Source organism: Chenopodium quinoa, unplaced genomic scaffold (assembly GCF_001683475.1).
Source record: "Chenopodium quinoa cultivar QQ74 unplaced genomic scaffold, ASM168347v1, whole genome shotgun sequence".
NCBI lineage: Eukaryota > Viridiplantae > Streptophyta > Magnoliopsida > Caryophyllales > Amaranthaceae > Chenopodium > Chenopodium quinoa.
In genome coordinates this window covers 1,809,286-1,825,234 of record NW_018744718.1, presented here as the reverse complement: position 1 = coordinate 1,825,234, position 15,949 = coordinate 1,809,286, and the positions used below count along the sequence as shown (strand labels likewise).

Here is a 15,949-nt window from a genome sequence, read left to right as displayed (position 1 = left end):
AACCACCACAGTGGCGTCCAGCCCAGACGCCCAGACCACCAGACTGGCGTCCTGGCCAGGCGCCACTCTACTGGCTGAGGCGGCCCTGCCAGGCGCCAGTCCAGTGGCTGTGGCAGCCCTGGCAGACGCCACCTTAAATATTAATTTTTTTTTTCTTTTTTCTTTTTTTATTTTGTTGTTGTTTTTTAAATTTTTTTTTTAAAAAAAAAAATCGAAAATGATTTTTTTTTAAAAATTCGAAATGGGTTTTTTTTAAAAATAATTTTGAAAATTCGAAATAGATTTTTTAAAATTAAGTTTGAAAATTCGAAATGGTATATTTTTAAATTTAGTTTGAAAATTCGAATTGGGTTTTTATAAAAATTAAGTTTGATTATACATAATTATGCTTTTTTTTTTTGTGTTAATTCTGTGTAAATATAGAAATTAAATGTATTATCCGTTAAATGTATTTATTATAATATATAATTGATGCAGGATTATGGTGGAGACAGAAATGATTACAGTGGGATATTTGGACATGATGGTCCATTCGAAGAAGCTCAACAGGCGATTGATTGGGCAAAACAGGTTGCAATTGCAGCTGGATTTTGCTTGGTAGTAGTAACTCATAAATCTCAACGGGATGGTAGAATGGATCGCATTTTGAGATGTGACCGTTATCGCAAAAGAGAAGAAAGAGATTTTCGTACAGCCACTCGGTTTGATACAAAGCGGAAAGGTTGTGGGTGTGAGTTCAGAGTAAAGGTTCGACAACTACGGAGTCGTGACGGTTGGGAAGTGATTGGTTACTCTAAATGGGGGTATCACAACCATGAGATGATAGTATATGAAGAGGGTCATCGACAGCTGAGCGGCTTAAGTCCTGCTGCGAAACTAGTTGTGAAAGAAATGAGTGATGCTCAAGTCAAGCCTGCTAAAATATTAGCATCTGTGTTAGAGAAATTTCCAGAAGACCATCCAAACCGAAGACACATCTACAATGTCAGACAACAACTCAGGTTTGAACGGTCAGAGGGAAGGAACCCTATACAGCAGCTGCTACACCAGGCACAATCACGTGGTTACCTGTTCTGGTTTGATTCTGATGAAGATACAGCGGAGGTGACTCATCTTTTCCTTGTGCATCCTGATTGTGCTGATATGATCAAGTCTTGGCCATTTGTGATTTTGATCGACTCAACGTACAAGACAAACAAGTACAAGTTCCCACTGGTTGAGATCATGGGGATGACTCCAACGAACCATAACTTTCTGATTGGTCATGCAATCATCAAGGATGAGACGGCTCCAAGTTATTATTGGGTGTTGGAGAAGCTGAGAAACTACATCGGGCCTAATGTTCATCCAGCAGCCATCGTCAGCGACTGTGAGGGAGGTCTCTTTGCCCCCATAGCAGATCTGTTTCCAGAATCGAACCACTTATTGTGCACATGGCACATCAACAACTGCGTGAAAGTGAAAGCCTACAACCTTTTCAACAAGAATTTGGAAATGGCAGAGAGATTGGTGAATGGTAAGTGCGGAAGATCCTACAGGCTACCACAGAGGAAGCGTATGAGCGAGCATTGGCTAACTTCAGGGATTCGTACCAGTGGTGTCCGGCACTGGTGGACTATGTGATGCAGCAATAAGTCCCTCACAGGGAAAAGTTTGTCAAATATTGGACAAACCAGGTACTTCATTTCGGGAACACTACAACATGTAGAGTTGAGAGCGCTCATAGAGCTACCAAGGACTGGATTGATTCATCGACCGCTGCTTTGGATACACTGTTCGATAGACTTAACAAGTCAATTGAAACTCAGAAGAACGGCATCATGAACTCTCTAGAGGACTCCAGACGACGACATGGTACGATGTATAGCCATTTTATATTTAAGATTCTCCATGGTCGTGTGTCGCACTACTGCTTGGGGTTGATTCTCACTGAGCTGAACAGGATGAGGGACTTGGCTGACGAAGTGTATGCTCGGTGTGGGTGTGCTATTGCAGTAACTCATGGATTACCCTGCGCATGCACCATTCACTGCGTTATTACAGAAGAAAGGGCGTCGTTACATGTTGATCAGGTCCATTCATTCTAGAGGACGCTCGTTATTGGTGAGCATGCAGACACTCAAACGGCCGACCGTGAACAGGAGGAGTTGGAGCAGTTTCGTTCGATGTACGACCGAGTGTCCTCCAGCCATCCTTCTATTATTCGTGACGCTACTCATGTACTTCATGACATGTTCCACACGTCTACCTTAGATTATGAGGAACCCGAAGGAGTTGACCGTCCTCGAGGTCGACAACGGCGGAACAGGAGTGCGTTTGAGTATATCCGTGGTCTTGGTCGTGGTCGTGCTCGTGGTCGGACATCGTCATCTAGTCATAGTCAATCTTCATCGTCTGTGAATATGCCCCTAAGAACTGGTACGTTTTGGTTGTTTACATTGCACATAGTTTTAAAGTGTTACTCCTGCCTTCTTAACTGTCTATAATTATATGGTGAATAGGAAGAAACGATGTTGATCAGTTTCCGTACAAGGAAAGGATACCTGCAATCATCATGTCGTACTTGGAAGGGTGGAATGATGTAGTCGGAGATGGTAACTGCGGATTCCGGGTCGTGGCTGATGTTTTTCAAATGGGCGAAGACAACTACGGTTTGGTGCGTCAGTTGATGTACAGCGAAATTGCCTCTAACCGAAATGTTTATCGTCATGTGTACCAGGATGACTTGGATGGCGCTCTGCGGCGTATCCGGTGGGGAGGTGGACCTTGCGCCCAAAATCATTATTTTGACGCGCCCCTAGATCTGTTTGCTGTTGCAAACATTTACAAATGCGCAGTCATGCATTTCGGCTTGGGAGTGCATAGTCAAGCTTATTATCCTTGTACCACGGTTCTCCCTTGGCGGTCGCGTGAGACTGTCACCACACCGGTCAGAGAGGTAGCTATTGCGTTTCTTGGGTCGTCATACAGACATTTCATCCGACTAGACATGTCATCCGATTTTCCAGTGTCACCGATTATACCTCGGTGGTACACCATTCGCACAGCGAGCGTAGAGGGTTGGGATGCGCTATATCATGACCGGATCCACGAATGGAACACCCTAGCTGCATTTTAGTATTTCATGTTTACATTCTTCCTATGTAATCTTATTTGTACGTTGCTCTTTTAATGAGAACATTAATCTTTTATATTGTATTGCTTACTGCATTCTATATGTTGCATGGGTAAGTTGCGCGGATCCACGAACGGTTATATCAAAATTTAAAAACAGCAATGATAATATGTTTAAGTTGGAAGCTAAAAGAACAATCTAAAATGTTACAAACTTACAACATAATGTCCAATTTAATAAATTAAAACGATAATATTTAAAGTGCTCTATAAATAAAATGACAAAACCATCAGTAATCCCTCCTCGACGACGACTCCCACTGCGCAAGGGTCTGTTCCAGACTATCAACAACAGCTCTCACTGTTGCACTCATGCTGTCCTTCTCAAGAGAGAGTTTCTGTACGTCCTGCATTATCTTTCCCATCCACTGCATACAACAAAAAATAAAAGATGAAATACAATAACAACATATAAAACTTAATTAAAAGACAACGATAAATATAATATGAGACATACCGCTTTCATGGCAGTAGGCGGTGGCACATAATCATCATCGCTGTGGTCGAGATCTGCGATCAACCTCGGGTGCGAATACCGGTTGAACCATTCCATGTAGTAATGGTCACACATGGGAGGAACCCAGAGGGCGGCCGCTGCAACTCCGCAGTCCATAAGCGGGCCACCATCGGAAACTGGTCCCACGTCCCGGTCATGATATCCGGCCATTGCACGACGTAGTCCCTCGACGATGCAGGTCGGACCGCCTTCATCGGGCATGCCGGGGGAGGAGGGACAACTTGGACAAATCCAAGCTGGCGAAGACAACGCTGGGGCATGTACGCCTTGACGATCTCACTATACTGAATGAGTCCCGTGTACAGGGTCCTGGGTACCCTAACACTAGGGTTCGGGCCAAAAGGCATCCAGTTCACCTGCACATAGTTTTAAAATTTAATAACATGAATATAATATGTGCAAATAATAAAATGTAGAAACAATTTATAAACGTTACCTCTAAGGGGGACAGCCTGTCCAGCAATAACCGTATCGATCGGAGGCGGTCAACGGACTTCTTCTCCGAGCGCGGACTCCACGCACAAGCACGCGGCATCCCCTCATCAATAGGAACCGGGTCACGATGTGGTCGCAATGCGGGAAAGTACTCGTATATCCAGGTCTACAATAGAGTCAGACACCCAGTGATACGTGCCGCGTCAGCCCGACTCGCAAATCCTAGTTGGCGATACACATACGCCAACGTAGCCGATCCCTAGGAAAAATGGCCTACACTGTCGGGGTCACACGCCTCTACTATGTCGCGTGGCCTGAGCTTGTTTCCGCCGCTCTTATCCGGAAACAAGGTACATCCGAGGAGTAGAAAAACATAAGCACTCAGCTGTGCGTCGTGCGTCCTACGTGCACTGGGGTACAAACACCGCTGCAACACGGATGCGATCTTCACACCGCCGTGTTCCCAAACATCAAGCGCCTCGGTGTACAGTGCAGCCCTGTCCACCGCCAACAACTCCGCCAGCAAATTTGCCTGATCCGCATCAGCCACAGCACAAAGTCGTTTACCCTCAACACGAATCCCCAGAATGGCCTTGACGTCATGTAACATGATCGTCATCTCACCGAACGGAAGGTGGAAAGAGTTTGTATCCGGCTGCCATCGCTCAATGAAAGCCGTGATCAGCGTACTGTCAATCTTATCGTGCATGGTGGCAGGAACGTGATTCACCCCAGTGCCCTCCAGTCGCTCGAACATCTCGCTCTCCGCCGGCCAAGCCTCAGCCCATGTACGCAAAAAGCTACAAGTCTTTTCCCGGGTATGACATTTCAACAACCCCGTAACTGAAGGCCTCTCCTGGTCCTCCCAAATACGGGCAGCTATGTGTCCTAGAAAGCTAAAAATCACACTCCCGTCAACAGGCCCACCGGGCACCTCACTCCTAACAACCCAAGAATCATTAACGACCCTCGACCGTTTCCTGCTTTCCCCAGATACAGTGGACGCAGATGATGTGCCAGATCTACTAACAAACCTACCACCCCTACCCTTACGCACCTCCACCATATGTGTCTCGTACATGTCATCAACCCTCTGACTAAATGGACCGTAATCATCATACGGTCCACTGCCATCGTCCACATCCTCATCCTCATCCGCACCCTCCTCCTGCTCCTCCTCTTGGTCACCCTCCTTAGCATCATCATTATCGTCATCGTCATCCTCATCCCGACGGTGGATCCGTTCTCTACGAGCCGAGGCCGAAATACCACGGGATCTAACATGTCTATGCCCCGACCTCTCCACTGAATAGCTTCTACTAAGAAGCTCTACATTCTTCCCCGCACCATGACGACGCAGTGGATTCTACAAAAAATTTAAAAATATATAAACATACAAAAAATTATACGAAAAATAGCTACCACTACCCAAATCAAATAAACTAAAAACATACTAACAAATTAACATAATAAAGAAACTAACAAAACACTTAAATAAAAATAATAGAATAAAAAATACACTAAGAAATGAAATAAAACCAACACATAAGAATATATATAAACATAAATAATTCATTCCCAATTAAAATAAATTAACTAACCAAAAACAATATCAATAATAAAAATTAAAATAAATTAACTAACCAAAAACAATATCAAATGAACAAAAAAATTTACTAACAAATTGAAATTGAGAATAAAAAAAAAAATGTACAAATAAAACAAACAAATAATTGTAAACAAAATATAAACATAGAAAAAATAGTTGTATTTTTAAAATGTACAAATAAAACAAACAAATAATTGTAACAAAATATAAACATAGAAAAAATACAACAAAATTTATAAAAATAAACAACAAAATATAAAAACAATTGAAAAAGATATTACACAAAAAAAAAATTTAAAAAAATATTTTAATACAAATAAAAAAAGGGGGGGGGCGCCTTGGCTGGACGCCCAGCCAGCGGTGGTGGCGCCAGCTGCAGACGCCGCAACCAGTGGGCTGGCGCCTGGGCTGGACGCCATAGCCACGGCTGCGGCGCTTTGAATAAACGCCACAACCGTGGCTATGGCGTCCAGCCCAGGCGCCAGCCTAGTGGTTGCGGCGTCTGCAGCTGGCGCCACCACCGCTGGCTGGGCGTCCGGCCAAGGCGCCCCACCTCCGTCACGACGGTTTTCCCTTTTTTTTTTTTTTTTTTTTAAACAAATTGTACCTTGCCTCCTTGAGACCTCCTTCCCTCCGCCGCCGCCGCCAATTCCTTGCCTTGCCGCCTCGACATTGCCGTTGTTTGAATATTTTTTTTTTGAGATGTTGAAAGAAGATGAGCGATGAGAGTGTGAGTGTTTTTTTTAGGTCAAGGGCAATATTGTCAAATCAAGTGAATTTTGTGGGCTTTATGTGGAGATTTGCGGGCGATGTTTAACAAATCCCCCCGAGAATGTCTCGACTTGAAAATGACCAGACCTGATTATAATTCGCAAATTATTGACTTGAACCAAACCCGACTCAATCCCGAGAACGACCCGACCTGATTCTAACTCGCAAATTATTGACTTCAACCGAACCCGACTCTAACCCGAAAACTACTCTAACCTGTTTTAACCCGTGAAAACCCGAATTAAACTTGACCTATTGTTGACCCGACCCGAATGTAACCCGACCTAAACCCGACCCAAACCCGATAAGAAGTATGACCTGACGTGACCTGACTCAAGCATGACCCAACCCAAACCCCACCCGCATAGGTTATGGAATTAATCTAAATTGACCCGACCCGAGTTGACCCGACCCACTCTTACCCAACCCGTTTATCTGAATTGACAGCTCTAGCAACACACAATTGTCTCCCCTAATTGGCACTAAGGGCACATACAATCATCAAACAATAAGCTTGACACAACAAAACTCTGAACATCACTAATAAGTGGGAAAATACAAATAAATGGAGTGTGAAGCTTAAAACATAATAGTGATTTAGAGTCACAAAACAACAATTCATCCAACAAATATGTTGTGTGAAAATTTTGAGTCGATCATACGAAATTTGACCTTTAATCGAGCAAATAATTAGCAACTCAAAAGAAAACGAAGAACCTTTCCTCTTTAGTCTCTACCTTCTCTTTATTTGCAAGTGTGTTTTGTTGATTTAAAGAAGTTTCCAACAAATCCAGTATATCCTTCCAATATTGTGTGTTGAAACAAGAAATTGGTCAGTTGATTACTTGACCGATTTTCTTTCCTGTCAGTTCGAGTTTCAATAAGGACAGGTCAGCGAGGATGGGGCAACCTGCAGTTAAGCCGATTCCTTGTCTACGCCACTTTCTTCTTACACGTCGGTTTTTTCCCCGACCAAAGTTTTTACCTATGCTTTTTTTCTTTTTTTTTTGGGGTTTTTTTTTTAAGTTATACCCCAAACTTTTTCGTTTTTTAAGCTGTGTCCATCCTTTTTCAAACGTTTAAGATGAGCCCTCAACGTCACTAGTTTTTATTAACAATAACCTTTACGTTAATAATAACCTTTTTTATTATTTTATTTTTTAAATTTTTAAATTTTTTTAAAGTGTTAAACCAATTAGAATGACACACATGTCAAATAAATAACGCCACGACATCATTGTCGATAAAATAACTTAACTTTCGTTAACGGATATGGCTGTCAAAGGGTATTGTTGATAAAATATCATGAAGTGGAAAACACATCTTATAACTTTGAAAAAGCATGGGTATAACTTAAAAATTCAATAACCTGAGACATAGCTTAGAAAAACCCTTATTTTTTTTTTTTAAGAATTTACCTGTGTTTCTTAATATGGGTTTTTGAAACACAATACAAAATTTGAAACATTGCTCCTACTACATCTTATACAACCGTTTGAATGTTTAATATCCACTCACAAAGTCACAAAAGGTCAAACCCCACTTAAAGGGCATTCTAGTAATTTCACTTCCCTCCGATTGCCGTTGCCAAACCGTTTAAACGTCGCCGTCGTTTCTCTCTCTTCCCCCATTATTTTACCCCTAATTCTTTTCAAATCGAAACCCTAATTCTTCGGCAAATCGAAGTTTCAGACATCCAAAAATTAATCAAATTTCTTCAGAGGAGAGAGGAAATGGTGGAAACCACATTGTCGGGATTACAAGATCATCTGAAATTGGCCAGAGAATATGCAGTTGAAGGGCTTTATGATACTGCTGTTATCTTCTTCGATGGCGCCATTGCTCAAATCAACAAGTAATTTCCCCTTTTCTGTGCCCTAATTTTTGTTGGATTTTAACTTGAGCTTCAATTCTTTATTTTTTATTTCGTTTTGATTTTTCAATTTGATGGTTGGTGAAGATAATGTTGAAACTAAATAGATAATTTTAGCTACTTTGTGAATTAATTTAGAATTGCATTGCTTTTATACATTTTTTGGATACTACTATTTTTAGCTATTTTCCATTTTTTGGAGCTATTTTTTAGGGAAATGACGAAATGAAGGTGTGTAATTATAAATGTTTAAGTGTTAGAAATGTGTAATTTGAGTTAAGTAAGTTTCCGCAGCTGAGTTTGGAGATCAAGTGACCATTTTTTTTCGTGGGTTTGAATTTGTTTCGGCGAATGCTGTTCAGAAAATTGGGTTTTCTTCATGTGATGAGTGATTGTGGGTCTTGATCTTGTTATCGACGGAAGCATTGTGTGTATGGATTTATTTGGGGACGGAGGAGTGGGGGTTTGTTGGGGGGGGGGGGTGAGAGTTGTTTCGATGTGCTTTTTGGCAGACTTTACAGCTCGAGTTTGTTGACACTAGCTTGGTTCTTGTATTGAGAGAATTTGGAGCTGAGAGAAATTGGGAATTGTAGATATACATTGCTACTGTTAGCAATGGTTTTATGATTGATCTCTTTGTTGGATATTTTCTCTCTAAAAGAGTGTATGGCATTCTTTTGTGTTCAAGTGAAAGTGTTGCAGAATATGAGAAGATCATAGTTCATACAAACAGCTGTTAAGTATCGTGAAATGGGAGAAGCACAATTTATAGGCCTTACTACAAGAAGAGATTTATCATGTGGATGATTAAATTTTAATGTGACAAATTGACAGGACCCTTTGTGATTTTCCTAAGACTAGTTGATGATGATTCGATGCTAACTTTACTTTTGGGAGAGTTTCATTGTGCACGAAGTTAATCTTGCATGATGTTTTCATTAAAGGATTAATCATCAAGAATCTTTTGAAGAGTGCAAGGCTTTATCAAGGAGTCTTTTGTTAGGCACCTAGTAGTGGTGTAGTATTATGTATGTTTAGTGACATGCGTTTAAAAGATCAGGGGTACTTATGTCAAATGAAGAGGGATCTATTCAAGTATCTTACATCCAATGTAAGGGTGATTTTGATGAATTATTGATTATTATATGATTCCAGTACTTGTCTTGACACAAGCTGACTTGGATGTGAATTAAAAAAAAAAAAAAAACAATAAGTTTTGGAGGTTGAAACAAATATGTTTTGTTTTATACACAATTATGCAACCTAAAATTAAGATATGTGAGACAAGTTTAAGATGCTTTGATCATATCATAGGAGGCAACTAGCCAACTAGATACACTAATCAGGAAATTTGAGATCACATATGCTATATGAGAAAGAGAGATAGTCCTAAAAGGAACTAGATCGTAGTCATCAACTCGACATATAGGTTCTTGGTCACGAGAGGTTACATGGTTCGTTCAGATCTTATTAAGGGATCTTGATAGGATGTTAAGATGTTGGTTGCTACCAGTAATAATTTCCTAAAACCACCTTGTCTAAAACAAACTAGATCGTAGTTTCTTTTTCTTCGCCTTCTTTTCTAGGATTTGTTTTGTGGGTTCTCCTGAAAGTTGAAAATTGTCTTCTTAATTAGACTATACAGACATACAGAGGTAAGCCTATGTATAATATTTTTTCTTCACTATGAGCCCCTATTTAGATTGATGTATGACCAAGGAAAGACCAGTTTGAAATTTTGAGAGCGAGTATCATTTTAAGATGAAAGATAATTGCTTTTATCTAGAAAAATGTGGTGGCCATGATGAAGTAGAGCCAAGTCATTTTCAATTCAATCTTCACAAAAGTTTTTTTTTTTTGACAAGTGTTGTGTCTGGTTTCATGTTAAAAGGATGTGTGTGTGTGTGTGGGTGGACCTGTGAATAGAACTATACTTACTTATTTTATATATAAGTTGAGGCAGCCATTTGATGCACTGTGAATAGAACTATACTTATGAATCTTATATAAAAGTCGAGGCTGCCATTATATCCAAGGTTTATACCATTAATTTGTATTATAATGGTTCCTCTGGAATCTGAACCATGTTTTCATAATTTTGACAATGCTTAAATGGCTATAGGCACTTAAACACTCTTGACGATCCTATGACTCGTTCTAAGTGGATGAATGTAAAGAAAGCTGTCATGGAGGAAACTGAAGTTGTAAAACAGTTAGATGCGGAGAGAAGGTCTTTCAAGGATACTCCTGTGAGTCGACGCCCTACTTCACCACCAATTTCTACCAAGTCATCTTTTGTCTTCCAACCATTGGATGAGTACCCTACTTCTTCTTCTGGTCCAATGGATGATCCTGATGTTTGGAGGCCACCAAGTCGTGATACGAATCGAAGGCCTACAAGGTCAGGTCCAGCAGGCACAAGAAAGTCGGCTCAAGATGGGGCTTGGGCTCGTGGGGGTCCAACAAAACCTGGTACAACTGGCCGGGGAGCAAAAGCAACTGGTTCTGCAAAGTCTGGGGCCTCTGGTCCTGGAGCTCGTTCATCTGCTAATGGAAAAAAGGCTGGATCTGGGAAATCCAGCAAGGGGGATGCAGCGGTAAGTTTTGTTGATATCATTCAATATCAAATTTTCTATTAATATGCAGCTTTAGATGTTTTCATCTTGCTTAAATTTGCGAATCTTTGATTATCAATGTATTGCTTGACCCTGGGCCTTGGCATGCTCAATTTAGTAACAGTTGCAGCTTTTAATTGGTATGCGTGAAGGTAAGTTTTGTTTATTTGTAAAGGTTCTTTAGTCTTCTATACTTTTTTCAATTACATCACATTCGAAACCACGCTGTAGCTGGTTTGTTCTCTAATCTTTTTGGAACCTGCTGTGTGGATTGCTTTCTTCGCTTTTATCTTCATTTCATTCGTTTTGTTATTCCTTCGATTTTTGTGATCGTCAATTATGTATTTTCCAAAGCCATGTCTTAATCGCTTTTACTTTCCTCATTCTAGAGATTCAAGTGATCTGCAAGAGCTACTATGCCTGCAAGTCAAGTTGATATCCTGGCCTTCTGTTTTGGGGTTTTCACAATGTCCAAAGGGGTTGGATGCCTTAGATGAACTTTTCAAATATCCTTTTCCTGAAAAGCACATGCTTAAAGCAGGCTGTTAAATTTTCTTCTTTCTTATTGATGGGGGGATTTGCATGTCTTGGTTGGAGGAGTGGTCTGATATGCCCATTTTGCTTTCAATGGCCCATATTGCTTTCAGTGGCCCATATTGCTTTCAGTGGCCCATATTGGTGTTTGTGTTGCTCAAGTGAAAGAGAGGGATTAAAGAGGAATGATTTAAAATCATTATATGTTTGATAAGGAAAGTGGGTTATACAATAACAAATTTTGGATGTTTTGTTAGGGACTACTAGATACAACTCCCTAGCTTTTATAACACCTGCACTTCATTTGATCCAACATACTGTAATGATTTCCCTCAAACCCCCAATCGCTTCTGTTTTCAATGCCATCTCTCACTGACAACCACTTTGCCACAATCACCTTAGCCCATAATTATGTTTAAACCTTTTCTATTATCAATCTTATCTTGATCTCTCTCCAATGTTTCTAATTGACCCATGATCTGGTATGGATTATGCAATGCTTGTTGCACCCACCAATCTCTTCTTTCCCGCTGCCCCCCGACTCTTCTTGATGGGAGCAGTCTAAGGCCTTTGCTCGAAGCAATGATGAAGAATATTGTGATGGACATATGATAGAAAAAGTGGCAATGTGTAGCTAATAGAAGGGTGGTCGTCATTGAATGTAGTGATTGTTTGGTTGAACAAGGAAAGTAATATTATCAAGGAAGATGTCCTTCAATGTTTCATTTTCTAGGTATTGTTGAATGTTGTTTGGTTGAGTGTAGGAAGTTTCTGATTAGCCACAAAGGGAGTTCCTATTTCTCTAGTGTTTGGTTGACCTGATAGTACTGGACCGCTGATTGAGATTTACTGGTGAAAGAAATTGAGAGTTCTTTGATACAAACCTGGACAGAGGAGTTTTATGTCACTTGAGTGGCTTATAAGTCTCTAAACTAAAGGCACAGAAGGCCACAGGGTTCCTTTGTCCTGAAAGATGGAAACCAATAAATTGTTGTGTTTGCTTAATTATGGTAGTTGGAGTTGGACTATATCGTCCATCTTGGTTAAGCAGCTTTTACTGCATGTATTTCTCAATAGACCAAATTTGAAATATAATGAAGTCATTTTCTATTTGTACTAGATTTTGACAGTTCTGGCTGCCCACTTGATTCAACCTAAACTTATGTTTATTGGATTTAGGTTTTGTTTTACCTTTTACTCCTTACTGATTTGAAGAACTGCAGGGTGCTGATTCTGAAGACGGAAAATCAAAAAGGGGGCTATACGAGGGCCCTGATGAAGATTTGGCTGCTATGCTTGAAAGGGATGTCTTGGATTCTACCCCTGGAGTAAGATGGGAAGATGTAGCAGGGTTAACTGAGGCAAAGAGACTACTCGAGGAAGCTGTTGTTCTTCCTTTATGGATGCCCGAGTATTTCCAGGTATTTTATCTTGTTTTTCACTTTACCTATCGCTTGAAAAGTTGAATGTCTTAAGTACATTTTCTTGTGGCTCTTTTGAGTAACGTCAACAAATATCACCCCATCTAATTTCTTATTTCTTAGTTTCTTACTGCATAAGTTAAGGCTAATGTTTACATAGAATTATACAATCTGTGAACTCTATAAGAAAAATCTTTGCTAAAACGTGGACTTCTCTTTTATTCTGCAGGGAATCAGAAGACCCTGGAAAGGGGTACTGATGTTTGGACCTCCTGGTACGGGAAAGACACTTTTGGCTAAAGCTGTTGCCACTGAGTGTGGGACAACGTTTTTCAATGTCTCTTCTGCAACCTTGGCTTCAAAATGGCGTGGAGAAAGTGAGCGTATGGTTCGCTGCTTGTTTGATCTTGCTAGAGCTTATGCTCCAAGCACAATCTTTATTGACGAGATTGATTCCCTCTGCAATGCTCGAGGGTTAGTTAATGTTTTCTTGTATATGCTCTATGTGTATGCTGAACTGTCTGTGAGGTTTCCAGGGAAAAAAAAAAAAAAAGCTTTATAAAACTCAACATTCTTATTTATTTTTCTTCAATAGATCCTCTCTTTAAATGTTAGGCTACACAGGAATATACACAAACTCTAGAACCTCTGCTGACCTGCTTCTCTCGCACATCCCTCAGGAATATGTGCAGTTTTTAAATTGTTTTCTTCTCATCCCTTGATAATTATTTCTGCTTGAGTGTGCGATTCACCCATCCCTTTATCTTAATTCTTACAAGTAATTCCAAAAGTTTGGTTGTAGTACATGGTGTATAGAAAAGGTGTATGTCTACACTGATATGGCTTTTTATCTTGCTTTTTTTTCTTTCTTTGTCAGGGCTTCAGGAGAGCATGAATCATCTAGAAGAGTTAAGTCTGAGTTGCTTGTTCAAGTTGACGGTGTAAATGTTAGCTCTTCTGGTGAAGACCGTAAGATAGTCATGGTTCTGGCAGCCACAAATTTTCCATGGGATATCGATGAGGCACTAAGGTCTTACTAAACTTCATCCTTTGTATATTGCTTGACTCCAGATTTTTAAACTTTCAGTTTACCTGACTATTGGTGGTTGTTGTAACACAGGAGGAGATTGGAAAAGCGTATTTATATTCCACTTCCAAATTTTGAAAGCCGAAAAGAGCTTATAAAGATTAATTTGAGAACTGTTGAGGTAAGAATCAGGTCCTTTCTCAAATGATTGCTCCTAGGCTCTAATACTCTGGGCCTCTGGTGTACACCCTAACTCGCTTGGCTTCCTTAAATTTTAACATGACTCAAGCACGACAGGAGTTGATCTCTTGCTTGCATGTTGATTATTTTGTAATATGGAAAATAATAATGTTGCACCTGTAATCATGAAAACTTTAAGATATGAAATATAATGCAGTTTCAATTTGTTAAGTGAAATTATGGAAATATACAACTATAAATACCACGGGTACATACAAAGTAAAGGAACTGAAAAGTTTAAATTAGTTAACAAATCGACAAGTGAAACCGTCTGATCATGATTTTTTTTTTCTTTTTTCCTTTTAACATGGAGGTTCTTAGTGATTTTACACTTGAAAATACATCTTTCTATGTGCTGATTTTACTAACAAGGCTTGACATTGTTTTTATAGATGGCTGCTGATGTGGATGTTGATGAAGTGGCTCGGCGAACAGAGGGATACAGTGGAGATGATCTGACAAATGTTTGTAGGGATGCATCCTTGAATGGCATGAGGCGTAAAATAGCAGGCAAGACTAGAGATGAGATAAAAAATATGGCTAAAGATGACATCTCAAATGACCCTGTTGCAATGTGTGATTTTGAAGAAGCATTGAGGAAAGTTCAACCCAGTGTCTCTGCTACTGATATTGAGCGCCATGAAAAATGGTTACATGAATTTGGATCAGCTTAGAAGAATTGCTCTCAAAGTTCAGCAATTACTGGTCTTTTATTCACAATTCTTTCGTCCATCTGTTGGGGTGGGTTCATCGTTGCACTCCTCTGCTGCTAGTGTGAAAAATGGTCTGTTTTCCTTGTATCTGTATCTCATGTACCATAAGTCATGTATTTTCTGCCGACCAAAATGTCTGTAAATCCAAAATTGTGATTAGTTGGTGAGGGGATGCCAGCCATTGTGTGACCTGCAAGCATTTTTGCCTGCTTGCTTCTTCTGTTGTTATGTTTCCTTGATCTGTTGTGGGTGACAAAGATTAGTGAGAGTTCAAATTTTATCAATCAGGTTAACCCTTTGTGGGTATTTCGCGCCCAGTTTTAATTTTTCTGCTGCTGGGGTGCTCTTGGATCCTGGTATATCTGTATAAATATGGGCAGTGGGATCAGAGGCGCAAAAGCTAAGATTTCATGTAAATTGCTATGATTTGTAGTGGTGAGTGAACAATGATATCGATCTTCCAAAAAAAGAAAAGAACATTTGTAGTGTGGTAAGTTAATCCCACCATTTGATTATTCATGAATAATTTGAACGCAGTAGTGATATTTCTCTCTTTCAATAGTCTGACATGCATCGTTACTACATTCAACAGAGCAACAAAGACGAGTAAGGTAACACTTTGAATTATTTGAAGAAGCTACCAAAACTTGATGTGAAGTTGATTTACTGGTATTACTCGTCAAAATTATTGTTAGATCTCCATTTCTAACTAGTGTTTTGACCTGATCAAAATGTTACTTGCTATTCGCGACTTCAAAACTGAACACGGAACTTCATAGTTAACACTTGTGTTGTGTTTATGCTATAACTATGCCACCCAAGAAACTAAACACGTCAATTGTATCATCTTTTCATAATTCATACAGTATTCCAAGTACAAATGTGTAGATCTACCAAAATTAGTTTGGTGTCATTCATGCAATAAGCGAGAGGTGGCTTAAAATTACGAGAAGGCGATGACATCTCAGGATACTTGCTAGTATTTGTGTTGAGTTTTATCGTCAAGTACTCTTGGTTGGT

The 15,949-nt window shown here is 40.0% G+C and overlaps 1 protein-coding gene across 1 annotated transcript; it reads left to right on the top strand.

Annotated features, from left to right (window-relative positions):
• The first annotated feature begins 7,845 nt into the window (after positions 1-7,845).
• On the top strand, positions 7,846-15,482 carry LOC110703311 (katanin p60 ATPase-containing subunit A1-like). The gene is made up of 7 exons (XM_021881097.1): positions 7,846-8,361; positions 10,502-10,976; positions 12,752-12,949; positions 13,179-13,423; positions 13,827-13,979; positions 14,070-14,157; positions 14,609-15,482. The coding sequence occupies exons 1-7, from the start codon at positions 8,240-8,242 to the stop codon at positions 14,888-14,890; spliced, it is 1,563 nt and encodes a 520-aa protein (XP_021736789.1). The 5' UTR covers positions 7,846-8,239; the 3' UTR covers positions 14,891-15,482.
• The last annotated feature ends 467 nt before the right edge of the window (positions 15,483-15,949 follow it).

Coding starts and splice junctions, on each gene's coding strand:
- LOC110703311 (XM_021881097.1), top strand. CDS start 8,240: ATGGTGGAAACCACATTGTCGGGATTACAAGATCATCTGAAATTGGCC. Junction 12,950..13,178: donor GGATGCCCGAGTATTTCCAG/GTATTTTATCTT, acceptor TTTATTCTGCAG/GGAATCAGAAGACCCTGGAA. Junction 14,158..14,608: donor TTAATTTGAGAACTGTTGAG/GTAAGAATCAGG, acceptor TTGTTTTTATAG/ATGGCTGCTGATGTGGATGT.